General features: G+C 32.5%; 2 protein-coding genes across 3 annotated transcripts in view; one reads left to right on the forward strand and one right to left on the reverse strand.

The window, feature by feature from the left end:
- Window positions 1-27359, forward strand: part of LOC142341363 (uncharacterized) — a 513659-nt gene that overhangs the window by 217358 nt on the left and 268942 nt on the right. The gene's annotated exons all lie outside the window — the stretch shown is intronic.
- LOC142350405 (phospholipid scramblase 3-like) overlaps window positions 1-27359 on the reverse strand; it is a 38922-nt gene that overhangs the window by 8798 nt on the left and 2765 nt on the right. The window contains exons 2-4 of the mRNA XM_075402254.1: window positions 25215-25406; window positions 5664-5819; window positions 320-539 (exon numbers count right to left, since the gene is read on the reverse strand). Coding sequence (XP_075258369.1) covers window positions 320-539; window positions 5664-5819; window positions 25215-25406 — 568 coding nt within the window. The remainder of the gene's footprint in view (window positions 1-319; window positions 540-5663; window positions 5820-25214; window positions 25407-27359) is intronic.

Consider the following 27359-nt stretch of genomic DNA (forward strand, 5'->3'; position numbering starts at 1 on the left):
TCTTATGATCTTGTTTCAACTGTCTGGTTAGTTTCCCGCTTCGTGATCAGACATGTCTGATCACGCATTCACGTTGTGCTCGAGTGGTTTTAGTTTATTAATTTCATAGTTCTGATTTTCTGCAATTCAATTCAGTTTGCAAAACCTTCTCTTAATTTCCCGCTCTGCAAGTAAGCGAAACAAAAGTGAAAGTAGATCTCGCGCCGCGAATAGTCAAATAATATTCCCTTTGCAATCTCGCACCGCAAATCATCACAGCAAAATAATAAAGTACGACACATCCAAAGGGGGGATTTTCTGAAAATATCTATTATCCAACCGATGCATGATACACTTTGCTGCAGTGAGAATGGCAAATGGATCTCCAGTTGAGTCAACAGTGTCCCAGACGAGAAACTGGTCGTAGTTCACCTGGAATTTCTGTCTCACCTCCCCAACTGAACTACCAGTCTTGGCCTCTGCTACGGCCCAGTGCAGGCACAGTCCACACAGCAGTCCATCGCACCTCCCTCTTTTCAGCATCTCGAACAGGGGTGCGTCTACAAGAGTGATGATATGACACAAAAATATTACAATAATGATATATACACTACTATTTATAATATAGTTTTGATTTTGTGCACCCAGGTCAAGATATCAACTTATGAAGCAACCATAAATGTCATAAATGCCTAATCAAAAGTCGAGCCAAACTAAATTTACGAGTTGCGGAAGAGTATTTTGGCTGACAATTTGAGTCAAGAATGGTCTTCACATGGTTTGATCTTAAATTTCGCTTTGTTCTAGTTTTTGTGTAATTGTTTAAGATTTGAAAATGAAAAACACTGCCAGCAATTTGCCGGTCAAGAGCGACGAAATGAATTGCTGAAGCCCCATAGCTAACAGAATCACCAGGACCAGAAACAAAAAATGCAGATGAAAATATAAATCTGATTTCAAATTGTCTTTTTTTTAAAAAAAATAGGTTTTAAGCACTGATATCTTTCAAAAATGTAAAAAATCTTCTGTACATTATGAATTTCTCAATTTTACATCTTGATTTTCGATTTAATAAGTGGCGTACAGTGTCATTTTATTGAGTGAGGTAAGCCATGTATGATTTAAAATATATCAAACCATTGACCTAAAAACCCATACAAAGAGCTGCAACCAATGACATCACGCACAAAAATTCAGATGCTTGAATTTCTTACGAAAATTTGATAGAGCCTTCTTATGAAATGCCATTTTCCAACACTAATTCTGATAGGGCCTATAAAAAATTTGTTCTCAACTGTTCAACCACTCATTACCAACCAGAGATTTCTCACAATCAAGAACCCGATTATTTTTGTCATAGATACCGTAACACTACCCAATAACGCTCAAGTTGAATTAAGTCTGGCTCAGATGTTTTACTTTCATCAATAAAAACAATGCAGTCATAAGGCAGCTAAAATTATCAAGTAAAAACAAGAGGCAGAAGAAAACGAGAAGAAGTGCAAAAAGCACCGTAGCGTCTATTGTCCAAAATTTGCACTTCAAAAATTTTTCAGAAAATTGAATTTGAGACAAAAAGTCAAAAACCTAGAACCGATTTTGACGTATAATCCGAAGCGCCAATTATTAAATCAAGAATTTCAAAAAATTTAGCAAGAAGCTATACGTTTTTTTGTGAACAGCGCCTACATCCGGTTCACGGGAAATTTTGTGGTTCAAGATTTTACTCCGCAGAAATCAATAACTAGTTATAATAGTAAAAATTAACAGATCTCTGGAACCAATTCAACTACCCAAGAGAAAATTGCGAACTTTAATTATCAGCTGATTTCTATGTGATTCCAACGCCCACTTGTGTTTGCCGATAATCTTAAATTTTATTCAAAAAAGGGACAATGACGAAACACGTGATATGATATTTTCGGTAGGTCTGAATGCGAAGGTCAACTACGACTGTTCAAGGCAAAAGCACTTCGTTCATTCAGAGAGACAGTTTACAAAGCTTCAACAAACTAATCGAAACAAGATGCGGAAAAAGAAAGCAGCATAAAGATGACCGGAGAGGACAATCGTTTTGGATTCTATTAGTAACTGTTCTATAGCTAAGTTGCTGTTTTTCAGTATTAATAATTATTTTTGCTTTTTAGACGTTTATTTTTGTCTATAAAACTCATTTAAATAGAGGGAGAATTGAAATATAATAGCTCTAGACAAGGTCTACTAAAATGTGGTTTACCTCCACATCTAGTGCACAAACTGCTGCTTTTGTTAGATGTAATTTTTGCGTTTGGTTTTCGAAACGGCTTTTTGAAGATTTAATCTAATTTCTTTCTTCACAGTAAAGGACTTTTTATCTGGCCAATAGCTAGCAGAAACTATTGCTTGACTTCTGAACTGTAGACTCTCAGTGATTTCAGCGATGGAAACTGCTGCGTTGTTTTGATATCGTCTAGTAAGCTTCAGATTCTCTCATTCCTGAGATTAATTTCAATTTCACAAATGTGTCCCCTTTATTGCTAATTATTTTTAATTTTACAATGCCACAATAGCGTGCTTCCTCCCTGACAGTTGCTGTGAAATCGTCGTCTGAAACCCCTACGCCTTGCATTGCGGCAGAACTTTTACCCTTTCTGTTATTACTACTCACTTTTTTGAAGACATATAACCTGATATTGCACTTCTTATGTCCTTAAGCGGAATGTTTAATGAATTCTTTGGAATCATTGGGCTCCTAGGTTTAAGAAGTGCATCTTTCCTGCACATGAAAAGGAAGTGATTCGTAACGTGTAAGCCCACTATGGTAGCATCTGTGCTGTCCTCTTTCTTACCTGCGCAATAAATCCCCACAGATGGCATCATACATGCACTACAGAGCTCAACATTCTGCGGATCCAAACTTTTTTGATCGCTCTGTTGTATAGAGACCATTGTTATACTCGGTAACACGGGTCAAATATTTGAACAAATTGAAAATTGAACTAAATTTTGGAACTGAAAATATACAAAGAGTAGCTCGTAGTTATGGTACTTATCTATGTAAAAATATACCGAAAAATCTTTATTGGTGGGAGTGTTTGAATTCGGTATGTCAATAAGATAATGATGGCGCCAATACAAAATTAGAATCGATTTTATTTTTGAGGTCATTATTAATCAACATAGCATGTTTAGGCACAAGCTTGATATAGCTTGACTTTCTTATTTTTTTTATTGATTGATGACTTCTGATTCATTTTCACTTGTAAAATTTGCGGGTTTTATGTTTTACCCATCTTTGCAACCTAGCATTTCTTTGTATGTAGTAAACATTGATGACCCCGAAGTGTCAAACGCCCTTTGCTAATAATTTTAGGCAGCCAAGAAATGAAGGCCAAACTTTTTCGGACAATTGTAGCCGAGACTGAAGGACTTCTCAACTCAAGGCCAATTACATATGTCTTCTCAAAAACAAACGACGAAACAGCACTAACTCCTAATCATTTCTTATTAAGACGCCCATACAGTCCTCCAGCACCGTTGAAATCAGCTAGCGGAGCATTTAGTGAAAATGAGTTCTCCTGCACACAAACATTACCTTATCATTTTTGGAATCGTTTGCAAAAGGAGTACACATCAAATCTAATCAGCCACCCAAAGTGGAGAACAGAATTAGAGCAATTGAAAGAAGGCGACTAAGTCTGGTTATTACACGAGTTTACTCCATGAGGTATTTGGCCAATGGGTCGAATTGCAACGTGCCACAAGGGAAAAGACGAAGGAGCACGATCCTTTGAAGAGAAGACATCAACTGTAGTACTGAACAGACCCGCAGTCAAGTTAGCTAAAGATTTACAAAATACTTGAACAATTATTCATTAAAGTGTAAATTTCAAACAACACGATGGTGCATGGAACACAAGTTGCATGAATCATGTCCAAAGCCAGCGTAACAAATAATCATTTCGACACAAATTCAAGCAATCGAGCACATGATGAAGCCAACAACGCGGTGAAACTGCAAAACGAAAAAAAATTAACCTCCCTACAATTACGCGGATTCCATCTCAAAGTGCTTTTTTGCTCTCAAAAACAACAGCCATCATCAGGTTTTTGCTATTTCGTCCTATTCGCCTGTTTCACAAAAGCTTCAGTCTCCGTAATCTAACCTACATAAATTCATCGACAGCCTTCACTTCAACAGATTTTACAGTATATGCTTCCAACAATTTTCGATAAATCTTCAACTTTCACACCCATAAAGTCTAACAACTACTTTCACACATCCTTGTTATTCATCAACACAGTATTCCAATCAATTACAACGCATCAAATGAAAACTTCGATGCAAAAGTATGATCACTAATTTTCATGTGTATAGTCGGTGTATATGTTGCCCTGGAAGAGTGTACAGCAACTTTAAATATTATGACAACAGATGATCCTTACAGTTTCGAGATTACAAAATAATCTTGAAATTACGGATCAGCAAAACCAGAATATAGTAAACTTGATTGTCGAAATCTTAAATTGTAAATACAACAAGAGTATTCAGTTTTACCCTCATGTCCGCGGCCCTTCTTCTTTTGGTGCGTTCTTCTTTTGTTTTCTGAAACTTTAGCAAAGAATAAAATCTAAGTTTTCTAGCCTTCGTCTGAAACTATTTCACAATTAAGTTTTTTTGCCCAAATTCTGTATATTTCCAGTAAATTCTTTCAACCATTCACACTAATGGATCTGAATAAAATTCAGCAACATTTAATGAAAATTTTTCCCTAACTTCAACGCTGAGGTGCTGAGTAGGCCACATGAACAGCACGCCAATAATTTATGCGAGGAATTTAGCAATTGCAAGACGAAAAAATTTTTACGCCCTATGCACACCTCTCAGTTCCGGTTCAATGTTCAAAGTAACTGAAATCATAACGCCTCTTTGTGTCTTGAAGCCTTAGATAACCATAACCTCTCTTTGGGTCCTATAAAAGGGAGATCAACATAATTTCTTTTTGAGTTGTAAACAAAGATAATCGCTATCACTCCGCTATGAGTCTGTGATACTTCTAGCTATAGAGGTATGTAAATGAGCCACGAATGCTTGTTCAATTCAGTTAGGTTGGATTTGAGGTGCGAATCCACTGTGATCGGTTTAGCGTATAATTACAGTTCTTAATTTCACTGAGCAATAGTGTTGCGAAGGCTACACTATTCTAATGATGTGGAATACTGTCTCGATTCCTCAGTAAGCTATTTATGCATCAAAAAATAGAGATTGAGAGCAACTGAATTTGAGAATTACTAAGAAGAGAATGAAAACTGATATTGGTAATGAAGTGGGGGTGTGAACACATGTGAATGCTTGACTTTTCAGTCGGAGGTAAAACTTACCTAAGTGAATGACAAATAGGAATAACTTAAACTTAAATGACATAAAGACAACTAATAATTTACACTTTTCAAACACCGTATCACAGAGTCGTTAGAAAACCAAGATGAGACCAATATTGACTTCGATATTGATTCGCAGCTGTTGAAAAACTTTCTATCGACTCTGGCTGCAGCCTTTGGCTTTTGCTTTTCTTGAGAGTTGTTATGAAACTCTCCATTAGGAAAAGATCACGAATTTTTGAAAATATTTAGAATGAAGTCATTTTTAACGTTTGAATTATTTTTTTTTTGCATGGAGTAGAGGTAAAGTTCAGTTAACTGACTGTCTTTTTCACTGGTGAATTTAAGATGTATGTCTCTTGCTGGACCAGCTAGCAGCTTTTTGAAGGAAGAGTCCTCCTCAGACGCCTTCATCACAACATTCCTCTCTATATCCACTATATTGTACACGTTCTTTTCCATGAAACCCAGCTTCGGTTCTGAACACATAAGAAAAGATGATTTAACAGCAGAGCAGCATCGGTTCTGAACCCATAAGAAAAGATGATTTAACAGCAGAGCAAAACATTTTCGCTGAAAAAAACGCTCATGATTATGTCGTCAAACCATTTGTTTTTCCTGCATTTTCCCCTTTCTCCCATTATAATTCTGGGAATGAAATTCAGAGTGCAAAATCAAAAAAATGAGGCCAGTAAATTTTGAGGCAATTTTGAACAGCTAAAAGAAGTTATTGAATTTTGAGTACACCGATTGAAATAGTCAACAATTTCACGCGAATTTTACAAAAGTCGAAGAATGGAACAATGCAAATGTTAAAATTTAGTGAAAACACCTGACTTAATTTTCTAAAAAGTTGTATAGACGACTTTGATTTCGTATAGAGATTACTTTAGAGATAAAAATAAATAAAAGTCCCCATCTTTTTTTATTTATGTTTTAAGGCCGACCCTATGTGGGCTCCTTTTACAGCCTTACGAAATAAAGAGTTAGGTCTACTTACTTCTGCGGGCGAAGTAGACTTACCTAGTTCTCTCTGACTAACCGATTCTATAGAACACTGAAGATAAACTTCAATTATTACGGTGGTAATAGAATACAGCACTGGAGTCAATGGTATACGCATAGTGTAACTATCTAATAGACTGACTAAAGCCAGGCGTGCTAGAGCTATATAAAAGAGAGTAGAGTCTTCTAAGTCTCTGATTGATGGAGAATACACATTCTGTAATTTCGTCTGTTGCAGCTTGAAAGTACAGCGAAAGTCCAAAAATTCCTGGTAAAATTTAATAGATTTCTTTTTTGCAGACGAGACTACTAACCATTCCATTTGATGAGAATAAAAGTTTTCTATCCCTAAATTCAGAACCAGAAAAGATTTAAAATTTTAATCATTTGAACAGAAGATTTTGGCCAGTGCTCCCATGTTTTTGTGTACTGCAAATGACCTTGCTGTATTATTTTTCAAATCACAGTTGTAACAAGTAAAGGCCGATATCAATTTTGTAAGGGTATGGTAAATGAATAATTAGACATACAATAATACGCATTTATGTTACGCATTTGTTTTCTAAAAGTACCCAAACAGTAGCAAAGTAGCTCTCTATTGGATTCAGCTTTTTCTTGAGCATATATTGTCCAGTCTGCAGTTCTAAATCACAACAGGGAAATTTGACCAGAAACGACACATGCATTAGAAATGAGGGAAAAATTTAAAACACGATTACCAAAGATGACTCCTACAAAACTGGGAGAAATCAAAAATGCATGATACTAGCTCGCCAAAAGGAGCCAAAATGCTTGCTTCAGAAATCAGTCAAAACAAACGTTTAGCAGAATCCAATTAATTGCAAGAAATCGAAGTGACTACATCAAAATGAAAAGATCCGAAAAAAGATTAAGAGTTTGAAAAAATTAGCAACAAAGTTTACATTTATATAGAAAAACAGTTTCAGAGCCATCAAACAGAACACAGTGAAAAAAGTAGAGCGTCTCAAAAAAAAGAAGAAATGAACGAAATTTAATAGTTTCAAAATAGCCTGCAAAAGACTTGGGAAAACTTTAAACACAGAAAAATAACTTAGATCAACACAAAAAAACGTGTGAACAAGAATTTAAAATTGTCCACGATCAAAAAGCTGTGGTACCAAACAGTGACAAATAAATCCTACAAGTGAAAGATTTTCTAAAGAAAGATTACTTTGGAGAAAAACCGAAAAATAGGAACAACAATTACGTGACAGCGAGCGAACACCCACACACACACACACACACACACGTCCAAACACACACAAACACACACACACACACACACACACTTACACATACACACGCACACTCACGCGCATACACACAAACACACATACACAGACACACACGCGCGCACTCACAAAAACAACACACAAAATCACCATATAAACACAAACATACACACACACAAACACACGCACACTTAAAAATGTACAAATAAACACACACATACACAAGCACACACACACAAACACATACACGCTAATACGCACACACATGCACACACAAACACACACATCGAGTCAATTTCTAAAACTAGGAAGAAGAACAAACAGTGACAGTTGTAAAAACAAACGATGAATTGACAATTTTCAAAAGAGTTCTTATTAAATAATTTTTAATTGTTTCATCATAAGCTTCACAAGTTTTTGCATCAAGTAGGTTATTTGTCCTGAAACTGCTTTTGCATTGATTTTTTTTGTCAAAATTTTTAAATACCATTAATTTAGGCTACCATTTTAAGGTTTCAATTTCGATAACTTCAAGCAGAGAACCGATAATAGAACTTTTTGAAATTATGTAGTTTCAACCGTTCACTTTGCTTCTCTGTGCGCTGTTTTGCTGCGATTGGAACACTCAGGAAGACGTGCGAAGTTCACAGACTAGCAAGGTGTCGTTCTTATCAAACATATAAAACTCTACAAGGATAAGCAATTTAACGGCAAATATGAAATAATTTCCATGCTTTGATGCAATTATGAACCCGACAATAAATATAATTTTTAAGTCTAGGTTTGGTCGTGCGATCACTTCTTTAACCGTGGCTTCCATGAACACAAAATTCATAATAGTCCAAGATCAGACAGCTGTTGTAACAAACAGTGACAACAAATTCAACCAAGGAAAGATTTTCTAACGAAAGATTGCTTTGGAGAAACACAAACAACAGCAAAAACAATTACGCGACAGCGTCCACACACACACACACACACACACACACACACACACACACACACACACACACACAAACAAACTTAAACACACACACATACATACACTTACACATACACACGCACACACATGCATACACACACACGCGCGCACACATCAAACCAGTTTTTAAAACTAGGAAGAAAAACTAACAGTGACAGCTGTGAAAACAAACGATGAATTGACAATTTTCAAAAGAGTTCTTATTGAAGAATTTTTAAGTGTTTCATCATAAGCTTCACAAGCTTTTGCTTCAAGTTATTTATTTGTCGTGAAACAGCTTTTCCATTGATTATCCGCCAAAATTTTTAAATACCATTGATTTAGGGTACCATCCTAAGTTTTCAATTTCGATAACTTTGAGCAGAGGACCGCACTTTTGGAAATTATGTAAAAAATTAAATTATGATTGATCACTTCGCATCTCTGTTGTCTTGCTTCACTCGGAACACTCAGGAGCACGTGCATAGTTTACAGACTAGCAAGGCGTCGTTCCTATCAAACATATTAGACACTACAATGATAAGCAGTTTAACTGCAAAAGTGAAATAAATTCTACGCTTGGATGCATATGTGGAACCACCATTGGCTATAACTTTTACGTCCGGCTTTAGTTGTACAAACGCTTCTCTCATCGTGCCTTGCATGCACAATATGACTGGCCAACGTGATTTTTGGTCGAACAGTCCCAGGCCAAAATGACTCGTGACGACCAGATTAAGGTTACCTCTAATCAGATTCAACCGTGTATAAAAAACCTTTCTGCACTAGAATTTCGCTGCGATAGAACGCATCTCTGAATAGACTCAAGTGAGCTTGAAAAAATTTAACGCACTTGGATTTACCCCAAACTGACTTCTGATCAGACCCACATGCGTTTTATAATCACACCAAACTGGGCTAAAATTCTAATTTGAAAGACCTGCATGCGGTTAAAGCCGTTTCCGATCAGATTATTCTGCGGTCGATATCGTCCCTGATCAGACTACCCACTCTCGAAAATGCCTGTGGTCAGGCAGAATATCGTGCGCTCGAAGATGTCTATGATCAGAATATCCTGTGCTCAAAATCATCTCTGATTAGACCCACTACTCTCAATAAAAGATCTGAACAACGCTTCATTTTGTTAGTCTTTCTGCATTGGTATAAATTGTTCATTTTTTGATAACTGACGCTTTGGGCAAAATATGGATATAAGAGATCATTTAAATTGGAGAAAAAAAAGAACGCAGCATTTTCTGCACGTTAGTAGTGTGTGTTTCTCCGTTTGACTCCACGACGCAAGGACGCATCGGCCGCCCAACCTGGAGTGAGAATTCTCTCGTTATCTCTAGTGCTCGCTCACCACTTCATGGCTCACCGTTCGTGCTTCGCACTCACTCTCGCGCTATCGATGACTCAAAATTCCCACACCAACTTGAACAACCAATGAGTCCTCACCTCATGAAGTCAAACGGAGAAACACACACTACTTGCCTGACGGCGGGCTAGCTACGCACACTAAAAATGATATAAATAGTTTTATAATTGAATGAATATGTTCACATGCTGTTGAAATTGAATGAATATGTTCACATAACAATAAAGCTATATTGAACTCTTTGAATACTTAGAATAGTTTTCTGACTTCTATTCTATCACGAACAAAAACTCGAATAATATTCTCATTCTTATTCTTTTGAGAACATTTTTCGAACTTTTGTTCTTAAATGACACCAACGTTGTACGCTTGAGTGATAAACAAAAAATAGTTCGAATGCCTCTGTATCCACACTTTGAATTAAAAACAACGATTACGTTATATGTTCACACTCTGTCGACATTTTGAATACAACTATATACATACTAAAAAATTGAAACTTAGTACCTTTTTCAATCAAATGTTCGCTTACCCACACACACACAGTACTAGTTCAAATGCTGATAATTGTTCACACTTTTAACAAACAATTAATTCTCAGGTTCTCCTACATGAAATGTTCGACCATTGATCACACATGATACCATTTTAGGACCAACTGAAGGCACCTCCAATCCATTATTCACAGCTTCTATCAAAAGTTCTCTGTCGTTTCTTAATTCATCAGATGCTAATTTTATTAGATTACCATTTTGTTTAATGCATTTCGAAACAAATTCTCTATCATCCCATTTTAAATTTTCCCCAAATTCTGAAAAAATAGACATCATCGCTCTTTTGGCTAATGGATCATCAATAATTTCATTATTATAGATTTTTGACAAATGATTGTCTAGTGATTCTTGAATTGTTAATATTCTACGATTGGCTTCCATTTATTGGGGAACAAATTATTCAAATAACTTTTTCTACTCTCAAAATATTTAACATTTCACCAAGGTAAACTTTCAATTGCATTTTCATAATTGCGCTTTTCATCAAATGTATTTAATGTTTTTTTCTCAACTTTTTGAAGGAACATATCATGATTAATAGATCTTATTAAATAATTATCACAACTTTTTTGGTAATCTTTCCCAAATGCTGCTTAAAATAATCGAATGAATATAATATAAATATAATAGTAAAAAATTCAATACTTTCTTAACTATTTTTTTCGTCTGATGTTGCTGAATTTTGTTGTTAACAACTAAATAATTTAATTTATTAAGAAACAAATTATTCAAATAACTCGTTGAGATATGTTTTAGGATCTTCAACACAAACTATTTGACTTGCGTACGTATTTAATTGCAAATATTAACTGCTTCCATAACAATATCTTTATCATTTTATAATTCAGGTGAAGCTTTCCTCAGAAGATAATATCTTTGTCATTACACATTCTTTTGCTTTTCGAATTTCTTTCATTTATATATTCACACAATTAATTATTGTAATCTTTTAATCCATTCTTTAATAATTTCTCTATTGCACCAATTAATTGATTTCCATAGCTTCTATCCCTAGGATTGTACCACATTTTTAAATCATCTCAAGGATTGTGAATAACTTGCATATCTAATTTTTCAACATCAACTTTATTTTCGAAACCAATATAGAGATTAATAACTCCATCATCATGTAATTCATATAAATTATGAACTAAACCACCATAAGGTTCAAAACATTCATCCAAGTCTTTGATTCTTTTCAAGACTTTTTCATCTGTTATTTTATCGTGGTTTATATAATATTCTGTCCCCATACCTAATAAATAAATGTTATTTACACCATATGCAACAGAATATGCACAACAATTATTTCCCATATTTGAGATATATTTAATAATTTTATCACCATTAGTTGTGAATGTATAAATTTTTTCACCTATAAACATATATTTATATTCTTCTAATTCTAGTAAAATAGTATTAGCATTCCACCATGGGTCATTTTTTGCACCTGAAGATTCTGTCATTTCATTAACACAACTATTTCCCAACCAAATTTTGTCAGGTCATAATCTTGTGATTTCATAACTTAATCTATTTTCTTGAAAAGTGCTAATTATAACCAACTTTTTAGAATTTAATATGCTAACAATGTAATATGGTTTATCATTATGTTGTATGCAATAGTGGTTCATTTATTAGTAAACAAATTATTCAAATAACTTTTTAATATCTCCATGTGTTTTCAAAATGAATGGTAACTTCTTTTTAATATTATCACTTGCTTCTTTAATAAAATTAAAACTAATCTATATGTGAAATTGCTTCTAAAATGAAATCTCTATCTTCAAGAAGCTCTTTATTAGCTTTTGTTATATTATAACCCAAATATTCTATAGCAATTAAAGCTGTCTCTCTATCCACTTATTAGAGAACAAATTATTCAATCATATTTCAAATAGTGTCAGGATTTAATTTATTTTTTAAAAGAAAATCATCTCTAAAATTTACATTATTATAATAACAAGCAGTTTCATAGATTAAATGATTTATCAAAATCTTATCACTTAAATGTAATATAATACTAGGAGTAGTATTCACAGCTGCAAGAACGACTGTCTCATCTTGTTGTAGTCTACTACTAGCAAAATCTATAAGCATAACACTATGTTCAATCGCTTTCAAAACAACTTCTTTATCATCTTTTAATTCATCACTTGCAAATTCGAACCATGCACAATTTCTATCAATTAGCTTTAACATTAAATCTTTATCAAAAATTATATCTACTTCATCATCGTTCTCAAGCATATTTAAATAATAATTAATTATTTTTTCTTCTTTTGAATATGTAAAGTTACTTCGTTCATATGATTCTTCAATACCATCACAATATTCATTCAAACATTTTTCAGATATTTCACACACATTAATAAATTCAATAAATTTTCGATTTATAGGTGAAGTAGAATTCGAATCAAGCCATTCAACTAAACAACTCTTCATACATATAACCATCACTACACATAACAGGATTTCTAATCCCAATACTATTGATAAGACACTTCAGTACCATTTATATATACGCAATTATTTGAATTAAATATAGTTGGGAATAAAATTGAAACAATTATATTAGAAAATGATAACAACACCATCAACACAGATATTAAATACATAGCCAATCTAATTTTGTAAAATTCATTATCAGTTTGAATCATCATTTATAATTAAATAAATTATTCAAATATAAATGGGAAAGAATTTATTATATCCAAAATCTCCAGTTCGAGTAGTAATATCAGGACCATCAGGCTGTGGTAAAACTTGCTTACTAATAAAATTGATAAATGAAATAATTAACAATTTTACTGAAATATATATCTATTCACCATCAATTCATCAAGAAACATATCAAAAATTGATAGAATGTTTCGAACAAAAGATACCACCAATAACAATTTCTAAAATATTAAAAAATAAAAAAACTATTGAAGACTGTCCTAAAGATGAATTCTCTGAAATCGAATTATCTGTATATGAAAATATTGATGAGTTAAAATATCCACAAGATTACCAAGGTGAATCAACTGTTATTATTTTAGACGATCTCAACGAAAAAGAAATGAGTGATAAACGAGTACAAGCACTATTTAAAAGAGGACGTCATAAAAATATTTCTATTTTCATTATAAGTCAAGACTACTACGAACTACCAAAAAAACAATAAGAACAAACAGTAATATCTTTCACTTATTCAAACCAAATAGTATTAGAGATGTTCAAAATTTATTCCAAGATAAAGCTAGTATGGATATGACTATAAATGAATTTAAAATATTAGGTAATGCCTGTTGGCAAACTAATTTTCAACCACTAACAATTGATATGTTGAAAGATAAATATATAGGAAAATATAGATTAGGATTAGATACTATTTTTGTTCCTGAATCTAATCCATTTTGACTTGATAAATGAGTATTTATCCAAATGTAACTGAAGAAGACTTAGCCTCACTAGAAAAATTAGCTAATCAACAGAAAATTGAAAAAGCAAGAAAAATTAAGAATAGGATATTCAAACAAACATATAATCAAAAATTAGCAGAAACATTCTAACCCATAACTAAAAAAATTGATGAAGTAGTTGAGGTAACAAAAGAATTAGAATCACCAAATGTTGTGAACTCCCTTGTTATAAAAACACCTCCAGGAATAACAGTTAGCGAAGAGTTAGCTGTAACATTAGTAGCAATGAAGGGAAATAGAAATCAATTCAAGAGAGCAAAAAATGAACAAGGTCGAAGAACAATAAACGGAGTTGATTTTAAGATTGTAGGTGAAAATAATTTGAAAATTGGAAATAATACATATGAATTAACACCAGAAATTCAAAAAGCTCTAACCCAAACAAGCTATGATTTCAATAAAATGAGTGGTAAAGATATCTTTATCTTCAGTCACATTCTGAATGAAATAAATTATGATCCGAAAAGTGATTGTAAATCTGAAAGACGAGACTATATAAAAAAAAACTTGAATCACGACTTGAAAAGATTTTAAAACCTCCAATAGCAGCAATAACAAGTGGGGAATCAGACGAATATGAATCTTTAGAATCAGATTTAGAAGGAAGTGAAACAAAAACAATAGTAGTGCCATCAGATTCCGATGAGATATGGACTAGATTACAAGTTCTACTGGGATTAAAATTAGCAGGTCATACTGATACTTTAATAGAAGCTTCACAATTGCTAGATGCTTTATTCAAAAAAGGTGAAATTAAAACAGAACAACAATATAGAAATGCTATTGATAAATTTACTACTAAATAAATGGAGCTATCTAATAAAACACTAGATCAAATAGCTTTCAATACTAGAGCAAAAATTGAAAAGCTAATGCTAATTGTAATGGACAAATCAATTCATGAGCTTTTTCTAGACGAATCACTTCAAACTAATAATAAACAATTCAAAATAGCAATTACATTTCTAACTGGTTATAATGGTATTTTCAATATTACAGAAGCAAATAACAAATTTTATTATATTACCCCAGAAAAAATGATTGTTGATATTGAGATTCCGAAAGGTGCTTATGAGTTGAGGGCAATTGACTTAGAAATAAAACGATTAATGGTTTCAAGTGGAGATTCAGATGGTGAAACATTTCCAATTACAATTAAACCTATTTTCAGCACACAGGAGTCTATAATTGAAATTGAAGATGGATGGGAAATAGATTTTACTTATGCTGGAAAAATTAGAACTCTTCTAGGATTCGATGCAAGAGTAGTTAGTAAAAATTATAATTTATCTGATCATCTTGTTGATATAATATCTTTCGATAACATTTTTATTGAATGTGATATTGCTCAAGGTATGATTAGTAATGGAAAAAGAACTCGTGTAATTCATAACTTTACTATGGATGTAAATCCAGGTTATAAATATATTGAAAAATTTAGAGGTGGAATAATGTGGTTTATGGTGGAAAGTAAAGATTTTATATCTGCAATCAATTTTAAATTACGAAACGAAAATGGCAATCTCGTTTCTTTTAATGGTCAATCAGTTACTTTTCGATTATCAATTAAGGAATTGTAGTTTCGTTTATCAATTCAAAATTCAATTTCATCATTAAAAACGATGTTTCTTGTTTCTTTTAATGGCCAATCAGTTACTTTTCGATTATCAATTAAGGAATTATAAAAACATCAATATAATCATTATTAATTTTTGTTATGTAAATGCCAAAAACTTTAATAAAAAGACCCAACTTAAATACTTCAAAAATAAAAGAAAAACCTAAAATCATAGATAACAAAGATAAATTAAAAGATTTCAAGGAAAAATTACTCTCTGGTTCAGATTTCTTAAAATTTACTAATCTTTATTTAATTCTGAAAAATTTCTAATATAACAGTTAGGAGAGCTAATAATGCTGATTTTATAGACGCTGACGTTATTAGATTAGTCAACAATGCATTTGCATACTGTTTTTGAGAAGCTACTCTTTCACTTACAGGTGGCTCAGAAATTGATCAAAACAGTTTTAATAATAATGAGAGTTCTAACAAGCAAAAATGGAGGTTTGATGTCATATTTTGATAACATTGATGAAACTGAAGCAAATTTAAATAATACCTCATTAAAACATATACTAATCAATAATCATATAGGGGTAGCCAACAAAGGTAAAATAGTTGGTCAGTTACCACTAGAGCATATTTTTAGTTTCTGTAAAACATTCAAAAATATTACAAAAGGATTAGGATTCCAACTAACTTTAAAAACAGCTGACTTACAAAACATACTCTATACATCTATTGCAGATGATATTGATGTGACCATAAATAACTTATATTTGTTTGTTCCAACTTTAATTCCAGATGCTGCAACTCAAACTATGTTTAATAATTCTATAAAAGACAATTTCAAAATATCATTTGATTCTTGGACGAGTGAAAGAAAAGTAGTTAACACTGGTTTGGAATATCAAGTCGATATTGGTTCAGCACAAAATATCAATAGTCCTAAATATTTAATCATAGCACATCAAACAGCTGCTGGAGCTGCAGGCGGAAAACTAGTAAACAATGCTATTTTCGATAACCTAGACGTTAGAAAATACTTTGTTGAAATTGATGGAATCAAATATCCCAAAAATGCTGTTGATGTTGATTATGATGCTAACAAATATCTAGATCAAAACAGAGATATTGGATTATTTTTCAAAGAATATGTTGGTGAGCCGTTGCTGAGTCCTTTTATAAGCTATACAGATGTGAAATCAAAATATCCATTTCAAGTTATCGATTTAAGATATCAAGTTGACCACATTAATCCAAAAAAAAGATACATTGTTCGAGGAATATAGAGCAGATCCTGCAAATGCTAGACTGTTTATGGTACTAATTAGACAAAGAGAAATAATGATGATTTCAGATGGAATGAAAATTGTTAGCGCTAATATTATTTAATCTATGAATATAAATATATAAATGAAACTTCTAACACTAGAACAGTTTATGAATACTTATGGACTAAAAAATCAAACTATGTCCACATCAGATCTTTTAGAAAAGCTCTCTTCAGCCAATATAAAAGGTGAGAATATTTATCCAAGAGACTCACAAATTAAAACAACAAAAGGTATCTGTAATATTGATGATGGGTCCCAAGGTGGAACTCACTGGGTAGCTTTCACTACCTCACCAGAAAGCTATTTTGATTCACTCGGAGGCCCACCAGATCAATGGTTGATAAAGCAGTTACCAAAACCAATAATATATCACACCTACATAATCCAAGGGATCCATAGTAAAATGTGTGGTACATACTGTCTCTACTTTCTATACTTGCTTGAAAAAAATATTAATTATGAAGATGCTGTGATGAATATATAGTTAAATATGAAGATGCCGTGATGAGTCTTTAGTTAAATAATGCCTATGAACGTATTTGGTAGTACATCTTTGACTGATCAAGCAAATCTAGATACAACACTTTCTGTACAAAAACCCTATTTGAGAACTAATTATATTGAATCTGATATAGAAGAAGATATTGATATGAAACAGAAATTCAAAATTAAAAACTTAGTAGACCCCATCAACTCAAACGATGCTGCTAACAAAGCATATATCGATAAAAAAATTAATGAAAGTACCTTACTAAGAATTCCAACATATGAACCACTAACAAATGATTATGTAACCCTAAAAAATGTAGAGTCTAACAAAGTTATTGAATTAGCTACTACAAATTATGTTAAAGATGCTATCTCAGTAAAAAATTACAATAAAACAAATGATTCAATAGACTCTGTAGATATCGCCAATCATGATTTTACACCAACATTATTAACATTACCAACGAAACAATACATGGATGAAAAAAATGATGAAAGAAGTCTTATGAGAATTCCGTATTATGAAGATTTTCAAAACGAATACATTCATCTTTCAAACAACATAATTGGACAAGATATAGCTTTTGCAACCACTGAATATGTTGATTCTAAGCTAGTTAACAGAGCCAGGAGATCAATAACTGAAAATCCAGATATAATGCGTCAAGATTTGGAACATACCTTTGCAAGTAAATTTGTTTATGATAATTTTCATGAAATTCATCGAATGTTAGATTCAACGCCAGTAGTGAAGTGAGTCCCGATGATAGCTTACTTGGAATTCCCTATACTATTTTCACAGTTACTAGTTACTGGACCAAATGCAAAAGTAGCACAAATTCATATATCAGCTCTCAATGTAAATATAGGCTCTAGATATACTCTACGGTTTTTGATACGATCACAATCACTAAAAAATATTACATTTGGATTTGCAGAACAAAGTAGTACTGAACATACCTTAGCTTATGATTTCAAGCTTATTGAATCGACTGCAATTCACACTAACGCTAAAGAAATTAATGTGTTCATCGATTTATCTTCACTAGCAATCAATGAAACAGTTGAAATAGCTGCTCTATATATTGAAGCATTGAATACTTCAGACCAAATAAATGAAAACATAGATTTAAAATTTCAACATAAAGTTATAAATAGTGATAATCCAACTAATGAATATGATCTAGTTACTAAGAAATATGTTGATAGTAATATCAATAACAACACAATAGTTCGAAAAAACAATAATAATATAATTAGTAATATTGGAAACCCAGTTAATCGACAATGATACAACAATAGTTCGAAATAATCAAGTTAATAATTTTAATAACAACATAATTAGTAATATTGGAAATCCTACAAATGCAAATGACGCTGTTGCAAAAAATTATGTCGACAATGATACAACTATAGTAAGAAACAATAAAGTCAATAATTTTAATAACAACATAATTCGTAATATTGGAAATCCTGTCAATGCAAATGACGCTGTCACAAAAAATTATATCGACAACGATAACATATGAATGGTAATATTATAAAAAATATTGGTTGGCCACAAGATGATAAAGATGCAGTTTGTAAATCATATATCGAAGATAATGTAAAAGCAGCAATTTCAACACATCCATATGTTCTAAAATATCAAATGGAAAAAATCTTTGCATCACCACACATTTTTGATAAGCACTAGAGTTTAAAATATGATGAATTTCCCTTCATTGGTGGTAATAATACAACAAGTTATACTGTTAATGATTTATCATTCTTAGGTGAAAAATACGAACGATATAAATGCACAGGTGCTAATAGTTATACAATGCATATTCCAAAAAGAAATCTACCAGAACTAATACAAAATAAAACTTATAAGATGACATTTATTATGCGTGGTGTTAATAATAGTATTGGTAAGACAGTTGGATTAGGAATTTGGAAAGAAGGGGTCATGCAATCTGAAAAAAATTCAATATTGAAGGAATCTTGGTCGTTTGCTGAAAGTGAAGAAGTTGTTAATAATACAACACAGTTCAATTTTTTCTTGAGATTAAATGGAGAAAGTGCTAATCTCACTGTAAATGATGAAGTAGATGTTGCTGCTTTATATATTAAAGAAATCGGTACAATCAACAATTTCAACGACACAATAATAAGCAATGTAAAAGATCCTGTTGATGATAGTGATGTTGCAACTAAACAATATGTAGATAATCGCAAACGAGTTATCGAAATTAAATAAAAAACTATTATGTTATCAAATGGAAGAATTTTGCGTGCAGGTTTAAGTGGTTCATTTAATACTACTATGACTCAAAATATTATAATTAATGGATCAAGCGTAACAAGTTTTACCAAACCTTCAAATGAAGATAGATCTATAACTATATTTCAAAATCCTATTGAATTAACAATTGGTGATGTATTAACTTTCCATTCTAGTAATACTGTCGATGTTTTTGCAATTTGGGTTGAAATCGATTTATGATTTTTAAATGGATAGTTACTTTGTAATTTTCAGAAATGGTAAAATGATCGATTATCAATTGAAGGGTAATCCAGTAAACGCAAGTAAAGATGATACTGTTGATGATTGAATTTAAATTCAATCCAAATCTAACAAAATTATCACTTGATGAAAATAACAATATTATTCAGACAAATATTATATCGAATGATAAGAGGATATTACAACTATTAATGAAATATTTGCTAACCAATAATATATTCAAATATGCTGATAAAGTTAATAACGGAGAATTAGAATATGACAAATTTATAAAACATATAGAAAATAGTTTGGATTTCAAACTATTAAATGAATAATACCTATAAAATTTAAACAAAGATATTGCAGCAGATCTCATCTCAGTTAGAAAGAAAGATAATGATATCCGAGATTTACAATATAATTACCTAAAAATTAATTATGAAGGGGTGATTAAGAAGTTAATTGATGAAGAAGAGAAATTCAAGAAAAAAAACAAAGCCCTAAATACAAAGAAAGGTGTTTCAATTGTAGCAGGAATAATTACTGGTATTCTGGGAGTAACTTCGTGTATAACTCTGACAGCAACAGGTGTTGGTGCTTTTGCTGGTGTTCCTGTAATAGCAACTAGTGGTTTGTTAATTTCGATCACAGTTACAGTTATTAATGAATATATATCAAAATTAAAAGAACGATATATCAGATTAAGAACTTTTGTTAATAAAATAAGAATTGATTATGAAAAAGCGTTGAAGAAATCGATGGCTGATAAAGTTATTGATGCGAAAGAAGGATTAGGACTAGAGAAAATAAATGAATTTTACTTGAAAAATTCGAAGAAGATTATGAGTGAAACTAAAGTGAGTGTTGAAGATATTTTTGGTGATATGGTTGAAAATGTTATCAGTAATGAGCAATTACAAAAATTTAGTAGTTTTTTAGCGAGTGTGAAATAGATGTGTCAATTAGAAAATCGTTATTTAAAAAGAAGATAGATTTTCATTTTAAGCCTATACACTCAACGAGCGTGGCATCTGAGCCAGAATTACCACCATATGATGAAGTTGTTTGAAATTTAAGTTACTATATAAAATGATTGAAAAACAGAGTAGTAAATGCAATGTTGTGAAATCTATTAATGAATTCTATGATGATGGGAGAACTAACGATGGTAAACAATATCAATGTAGAAAGTGTAGTAATGAACAAAATTTACGATGGAAGGAAAACAATTCTGAAATTGTAAAAAAAGTATGGTCGACAATATCAAAATGATAAATATGCGAATGATATGAACTTCAAACTTGCTAAAAATCTGAGAAATAGACTTCGAAAAGCTCTATTGAAACAAGTAGCATTAAAAAATGACACAACAGAATCATTATTAGGAATTTCATATTCAGAATTCATAAATTACATTGAGTTCTTAATGTCAGATGATATGAATTGGGGTAATATTGAATTAGACCGTGTCAGACCATTATCATCGTTTGATCTGTCAGATATTGAACAATTGAAAGAAGCTGCTCACTACACAAATATTCAACCAATACTAACAAAAGACAATCGATCAAAAAACAATCGCAATATTATCAACTCCAGATGATTCTGAAATTGGTTATTTTGTAGAAGTTGATTTGAAATACCCAGATGAAATTAAAGATAAAACAAATAACTTCCCATTTTGTCTAGAGAATAAATTTCAACCATTACTAACAAACTTTCTTTTTTATTGCTTGAAAACAAATATTCAACCATTACTAACAAAAGACAATCGATCAAAAAGCAATCGCAATATTATCAACTCCAGATGATTCTGAAATTGGTTATTTTGTAGAAGTTGATTTGAAACACCCAGATGAAATAAAAATAAAACAAAGAACTTCCCATTTTGTCCAGAGAATAAATTTTCACCTACTGATAATTTTACAGATTATATGAATCTCAATAAACCTGAAAGTTATGTTAAATGTAAGAAACTAATTTGTGATTGGACTGATAAGCAAAAATATCTTGTACATTATAGATTACTCAAATTTTATGTGAAACATGGTATGGAAATTATGAAAGTTCATGAAGTAATATCGTTTAAACAGAAAAAATGGTTGGAAAAATATATTGATTATAATACCCAAAAACGAAATAAGACTAATGATGATTTTCAAAAAGACTTCTATAAATTATTGAATAATGCATTTTATGGCAAAACTATGGAAAATGTTAGGAATAGAATCAGAGTTGAATTTCTAAAGAATAATGAAAATGAAAAAATTGTAAAATGGCAATCTAAATTATCATTTAACGGCATTCATAGGACTTATAACGTAGGTGATACAGGTTATAGTTCCTTCACTTTCAAACAAACAGAAGTTCTGATGGATAAACCTATTCATTTAGGATTTGCAGTACTAGATTTGAGTAAATTGCTAATGTATGAAACTTATTATGAAAAACTACAACCATATTTTGGTTTAGAAAATAGTCAAAATCATTATACTGATTGTGATAGTATGGTTTTAAGTATTAAGACTGATGATATTATTAGTGATTTGAAAATTCTTGAAGACTTATTTGACTTTAGCAATTTAAACTCTAAGAATGAACTATTCAGTAACAAAAATAAAAAAGTACTTGGTAAATTTAAAATTGAAACACCTGAAAGTATTTGAATAGAAGAATTTATAGCTTTAAGAAGTAAAGCATATGCATTCAAATGTAATAACAAAGCTACTAATAAATTAAAAGGAATTACTAGAGCACAAGCAAAAAATATTAAATTTGAAGAGTATTATAATTGTTTATTTGGGAAAGAATACCAAAAAAGTTGGGATATTTATTTAATAAGATCAATTAATCATGATATGTATCTCCAGAAAGTTGATAAAAAATCATTAAATGTGTTTGACGAAAAAAGAAAATATATAAATGAAATTGAAAGTTTACCTTGGAACTAATTACATTTCCTAACTCTATTAGAAATATGATTGAAGAATTAAACAGTCTGAAAAAGTTATTTGAATAATTTGTTCTGTAATAAATGATATCTGATAAAAAAACTTTCATACATCTTTTAACAAATAAAGGTGTTCTGATATTTGAGAAGGATGATGCTTTACGCTATGTAGGTGATAATTTGAGAAATGATAAAGAAATTGCAATGATATGTATTAAATCTTGTGGACTTAATTTAAGATATGCTAGTGATAATTTAAAAAATGATAAAGAAGTTGTTATGGAGGCTGTAAAACAAAATGGAAAGGCGATAGTTTTTGCTTCTCCAATATTAAAAGAAAATGAAGAGATTTTGATAGAAGCGATAAAAAATGGATATATTAATATTCCTCCTGATACAGAAAAAAGACATCATGTGAAATTAATATTAGAAAGAAATGGACACTATCTGAGAAGGTTTGAAAAACGATATTCGGATGATAAAGAAATGGTGCTAGCTGCTGTAACACAACATGGACATGCAAAAAAGTATGCTAGTGATAGATTGAAAGATGATGATGAAATACTCATAACAGCCATATCAAATTATCCTGGAGCAAAAAAATTTCTATCTGAAAAATTTAAATATGAAGAAAAATATATTAAAAAGGGTTTGATTGTTTGAAAATTGAATGTTATGATGATAGAATTTTAAAATCGTTATTAAAGGTGCAGACAAAAACTGAAGAAAATGGAAAAGTTATAGTGGAATACCAAAAGGAAGATTTTGAAAAACTAGGTTTAAAATATGTGAGAGAAGCTATCCTTAATAAATTTTATTATTAAAAGTTTTTCAGGGTGTGAACATATAACGTAATAGCTATTGTTAATGCCAAAGTGCGGATATATTCAATTATGTGAACATATTCATTCAAGTTTTTTTTATCATTATGTGAACATATTCATTCAATTATTTTTATCATTATGTGAACATATTCATTCAATTATAAAACTATATTTCATCATTATGTGAACATATTCATTCAATTATAAAACTATATTTCATCATTATGTGAACATATTCATTCAATTATAAAACTATTTATATTATTTTTAGTGTGCGTAGCTAGCCCGCCGGTCAGGCAAGTAGTGTGTGTTTCTCCGTTTGACTTCATGAGGTGAGGACTCATTGGTTGTTCAAGTTGGTGTGGGAATTTTGAGTGATCGATAGCGCGAGAGTGAGTGCGAAGCACGAACGGTGAGCCATGAAGTGGTGAGCGAGCGCTAGAGATAACGAGAGAATTCTCACTCCAGGTTGGGCGGCCGATGCGTCCTTGCGTCGTGGAGTCAAACGGAGAAACACACACTACTCACGTTATTGTTGCAAGACGATTGCCCGATGGCTGAAAGAGGGCTTTTATCCATAATTTTTTTTTGCTTACACCTACTGCTAAAGGGGCCGGTTCTTTTTAGTTTGCTGACGTTGATAATTCTGCCCAGAGCCAACGAGTCTCTGAATAGACCTAGTCTCTACTCTTGGCCTTCTATTGAGTCAGCAGCTCTCAATCCATCAATTAAGAAAACAGTTTTCAGTTTAATTAAATCAGTGATAATTTTTGGTTCTGCTCAGACCCACTTGCGCTCATAATTGTCTCTGGCCACTCCTACTTGCGTTCAAAACTCTCTTTGATCAAACTCAAAGCCGCTTGAGTCTGTCTCTCATCATAATAACCGGCATTTTTTGGTCACCCAAACCCTGTAATTTCAAACGCAGGTGATCTGATCGTGGGTTATAAAGTAAACTGATCATAAGCAAACTGATATCATCGGCCTCGTGAAGTTCAAATATCACGCGGGCTCATACTCAATTAGTTACAATTGAAATGTTCACGTGTAAATTTTTCGATGGGAGATCTCTACAACTTCAAGTAACTTCTGCAGAATCATGTAACCTCGCTTAAAACACGAAAAAGGCACGTTTTAAACTGCCAAAAACGCATGGAAGTCAATTTCTGGCGAAGTATATAAGAACTTCTGGCACTGTAGACCTTCGATATTCTAAAATGAGCACATGAGTGTTTTAACTGACTCTGCAGAAGGCACTTTGAAATTCGTGACTGTAAAACACAAAAAAAACGACGGTACCCACAGAAAATCTGCCATAATTTGAGTCGGTTTTACCTGCACAAAGCGACAAAATCGGTCATTTTCATATATTTGAGGCCAAAAGCTCCGTGATTAGTATGATCACATGAGTCGGGGCAGTCCCCCTTTTTGACAAGTTTCTTAGCAATTTCGGACTAAATGAAATATTTCTGCACGAAACTTTTAATTTTAACAATTTTTTACTATCGGCTGGGCAACATTACAATTGTGATAACTGCATAGCTCGCAGTCTTTACCCATATGTTCCACTTTCTGCTATCGGTTGTTCTGTGGTATAATACTACCTCGTGCTCGTGGAGGCAACTCCACTCTGACGTAGTTGAGTTTCTCCAGACAAGTAAGTCCCTCCAGATCAGCAGGAAGTGGCTCTATCTCCATCACTGCATTACTCGCTGTACTCACTGCACCACTGGTCTTCCTCCTCATCGCTTTCCCTCCAGTCCAACCCCCATCATCATCTCCATCCCCAACTTTATCTGCAACATTGTGAAAACAACTATGAGCATAACTGTATGATTCCTGATCATAGTACCCAGGTTGAGGTCCAGACCCAAATTTTGGTCTGATCAGACTTTCCAGACCGAAATTATCTCTGATCAGACTTTCCAGACCCACGTTACCTCTGATCAGACTTTCCAGACACAAAGGGTCTCTGATCAGACTTTTCAGACCGAAAGCGTTCTGATCAGACCATCTTCAGACTATGGTCCAGACTCAAATTCAGACCATAGCCTAGACCTTAATCAGAATATAATCAGACTCAAGTGCGCTCGAAGAGGTTATGATCAGACTCAGTTGCGCTCGAAGCATTTATGGTCAGACCCAGTTGCGCTTGTAGCCATTTATGATCAGACTGAAGCACGCTCGAAATCAGTTCTGATCAGACTCAAGTGCGCTCGAAATAGTCTGATCAGAGAATTATTAATGAAAAATTACTAGTGAATTACTAGTGAACTACTAATGTACTAATGAAAAAATCTCTTGATTTTGCTATAATATATTCATTTCATAAAAACCGATGTTTGCTGTACTTAATTCATCTAAGGAAAAATCAATTATAAAAGTATTGCTTAAGAAAACGAAACCCAATTAATGAGAACAAATTTTACTTACTGTACCGTTTGGTTTATATTTCTGACTCAAAGGATGAGTTTAGACATTTTTCCATAAAAAACATCGTGGTCTCCAGTTGATCAAAATTTCCTCTGAAGGGGACCGGCCTTTGCTAACAGCTGGACTCCTTTTTTTCTGATCAACGCTATCGGACTTCAAATGAGTTTCTGATCAGAACGCTGCTGTGTTGTTAACTCTTGGCAGAGCAAACATCTCTCAGTAAGAACAAACAAAAATATGAAAAAATAAGGCGCTCGAAATGGTCCCTGATCAGACCCAATTGCGTTCGAAAATATTTCTGATCAGATCCAAGTGCGCTCGAAGAGGTTATGATCAGACCCAATTGCGCTCGAAGTCCCCTCTGATCAGACCCAAGTGCGCTCGAATCCGCTTAATCAGACTTTTCAGGCCAAATTGACTTCTGATCAGATCATCTCCAGACCATGGTGCAGACTGTAGTGCGCTCGAAATTTCGTCCAGACCTTGTAATTTCGGTCTGGGAACACACAAGTGTGCGCTCGACTGGGTCTGATCATAAAGCAATTTGGATCTGGACCTCAACCTGGGATCTTTGCAGAACGTTTTTACCAGACTGTTATTTCAGTCAATGCATATTATAATCATGCCAATTTTTATCCTGTTCAGACTAAAAACTTATAAAAAACAGATGTATGAAACCATTCTGAACAGCTCAAAAACCTATTATTTGTTCACAACACACTGTTAAAAAAGCATTCTGTAAATGCTCTGAACAGTTTATTGTTCCAATCAAAACAAAACTTTAAAAACGGGATAAACGCAATTATCTTAACGTCTCAAAGAGAAAAACAAAAATCTTAATTAAGCTCTCATAACACTCAAAAATCTTCGGTTGGGTTCTTGATGACAATATGTCATTCTTTTAAACTCTCAGCGTCCTTTCCTTTTTCCAGGCCATTATAGTCTACAAGTTTAATAATTCTGTTTATTTAGTTGACAATGTTTTCTTTCAGATAGGCATTTTTAAAGCGCCATAATGCTAAATGTCATTCCGGGTCGTTAAGTACACGGTCCCGGAGGAAGTTAGTGAAAAATTCCAGGCCTCGTCTAGGGCGTTAATTAGGGTGTAGTTGACTAGAACGTAGTATGCCCTTCGTTCTCAGGTATATTGACTCAGCGTCGCTCAACTTTGGCACTGTCTGGTTTGTCGAGTCAATGTCGCACAATTTTTGATTCATCGAAACATGTTCGCGCTATTTCGCACAATTTCGCACAATTTTAAACAAATTACATTCATACTTCAATTACTGTCTGGACTGTAGAGTTATGGACGTTTT

Source organism: Convolutriloba macropyga, chromosome 1 (assembly GCF_964194025.1).
Source record: "Convolutriloba macropyga chromosome 1, txConMacr16.3, whole genome shotgun sequence".
Taxonomy (NCBI): Eukaryota; Metazoa; Xenacoelomorpha; order Acoela; family Convolutidae; genus Convolutriloba; species Convolutriloba macropyga.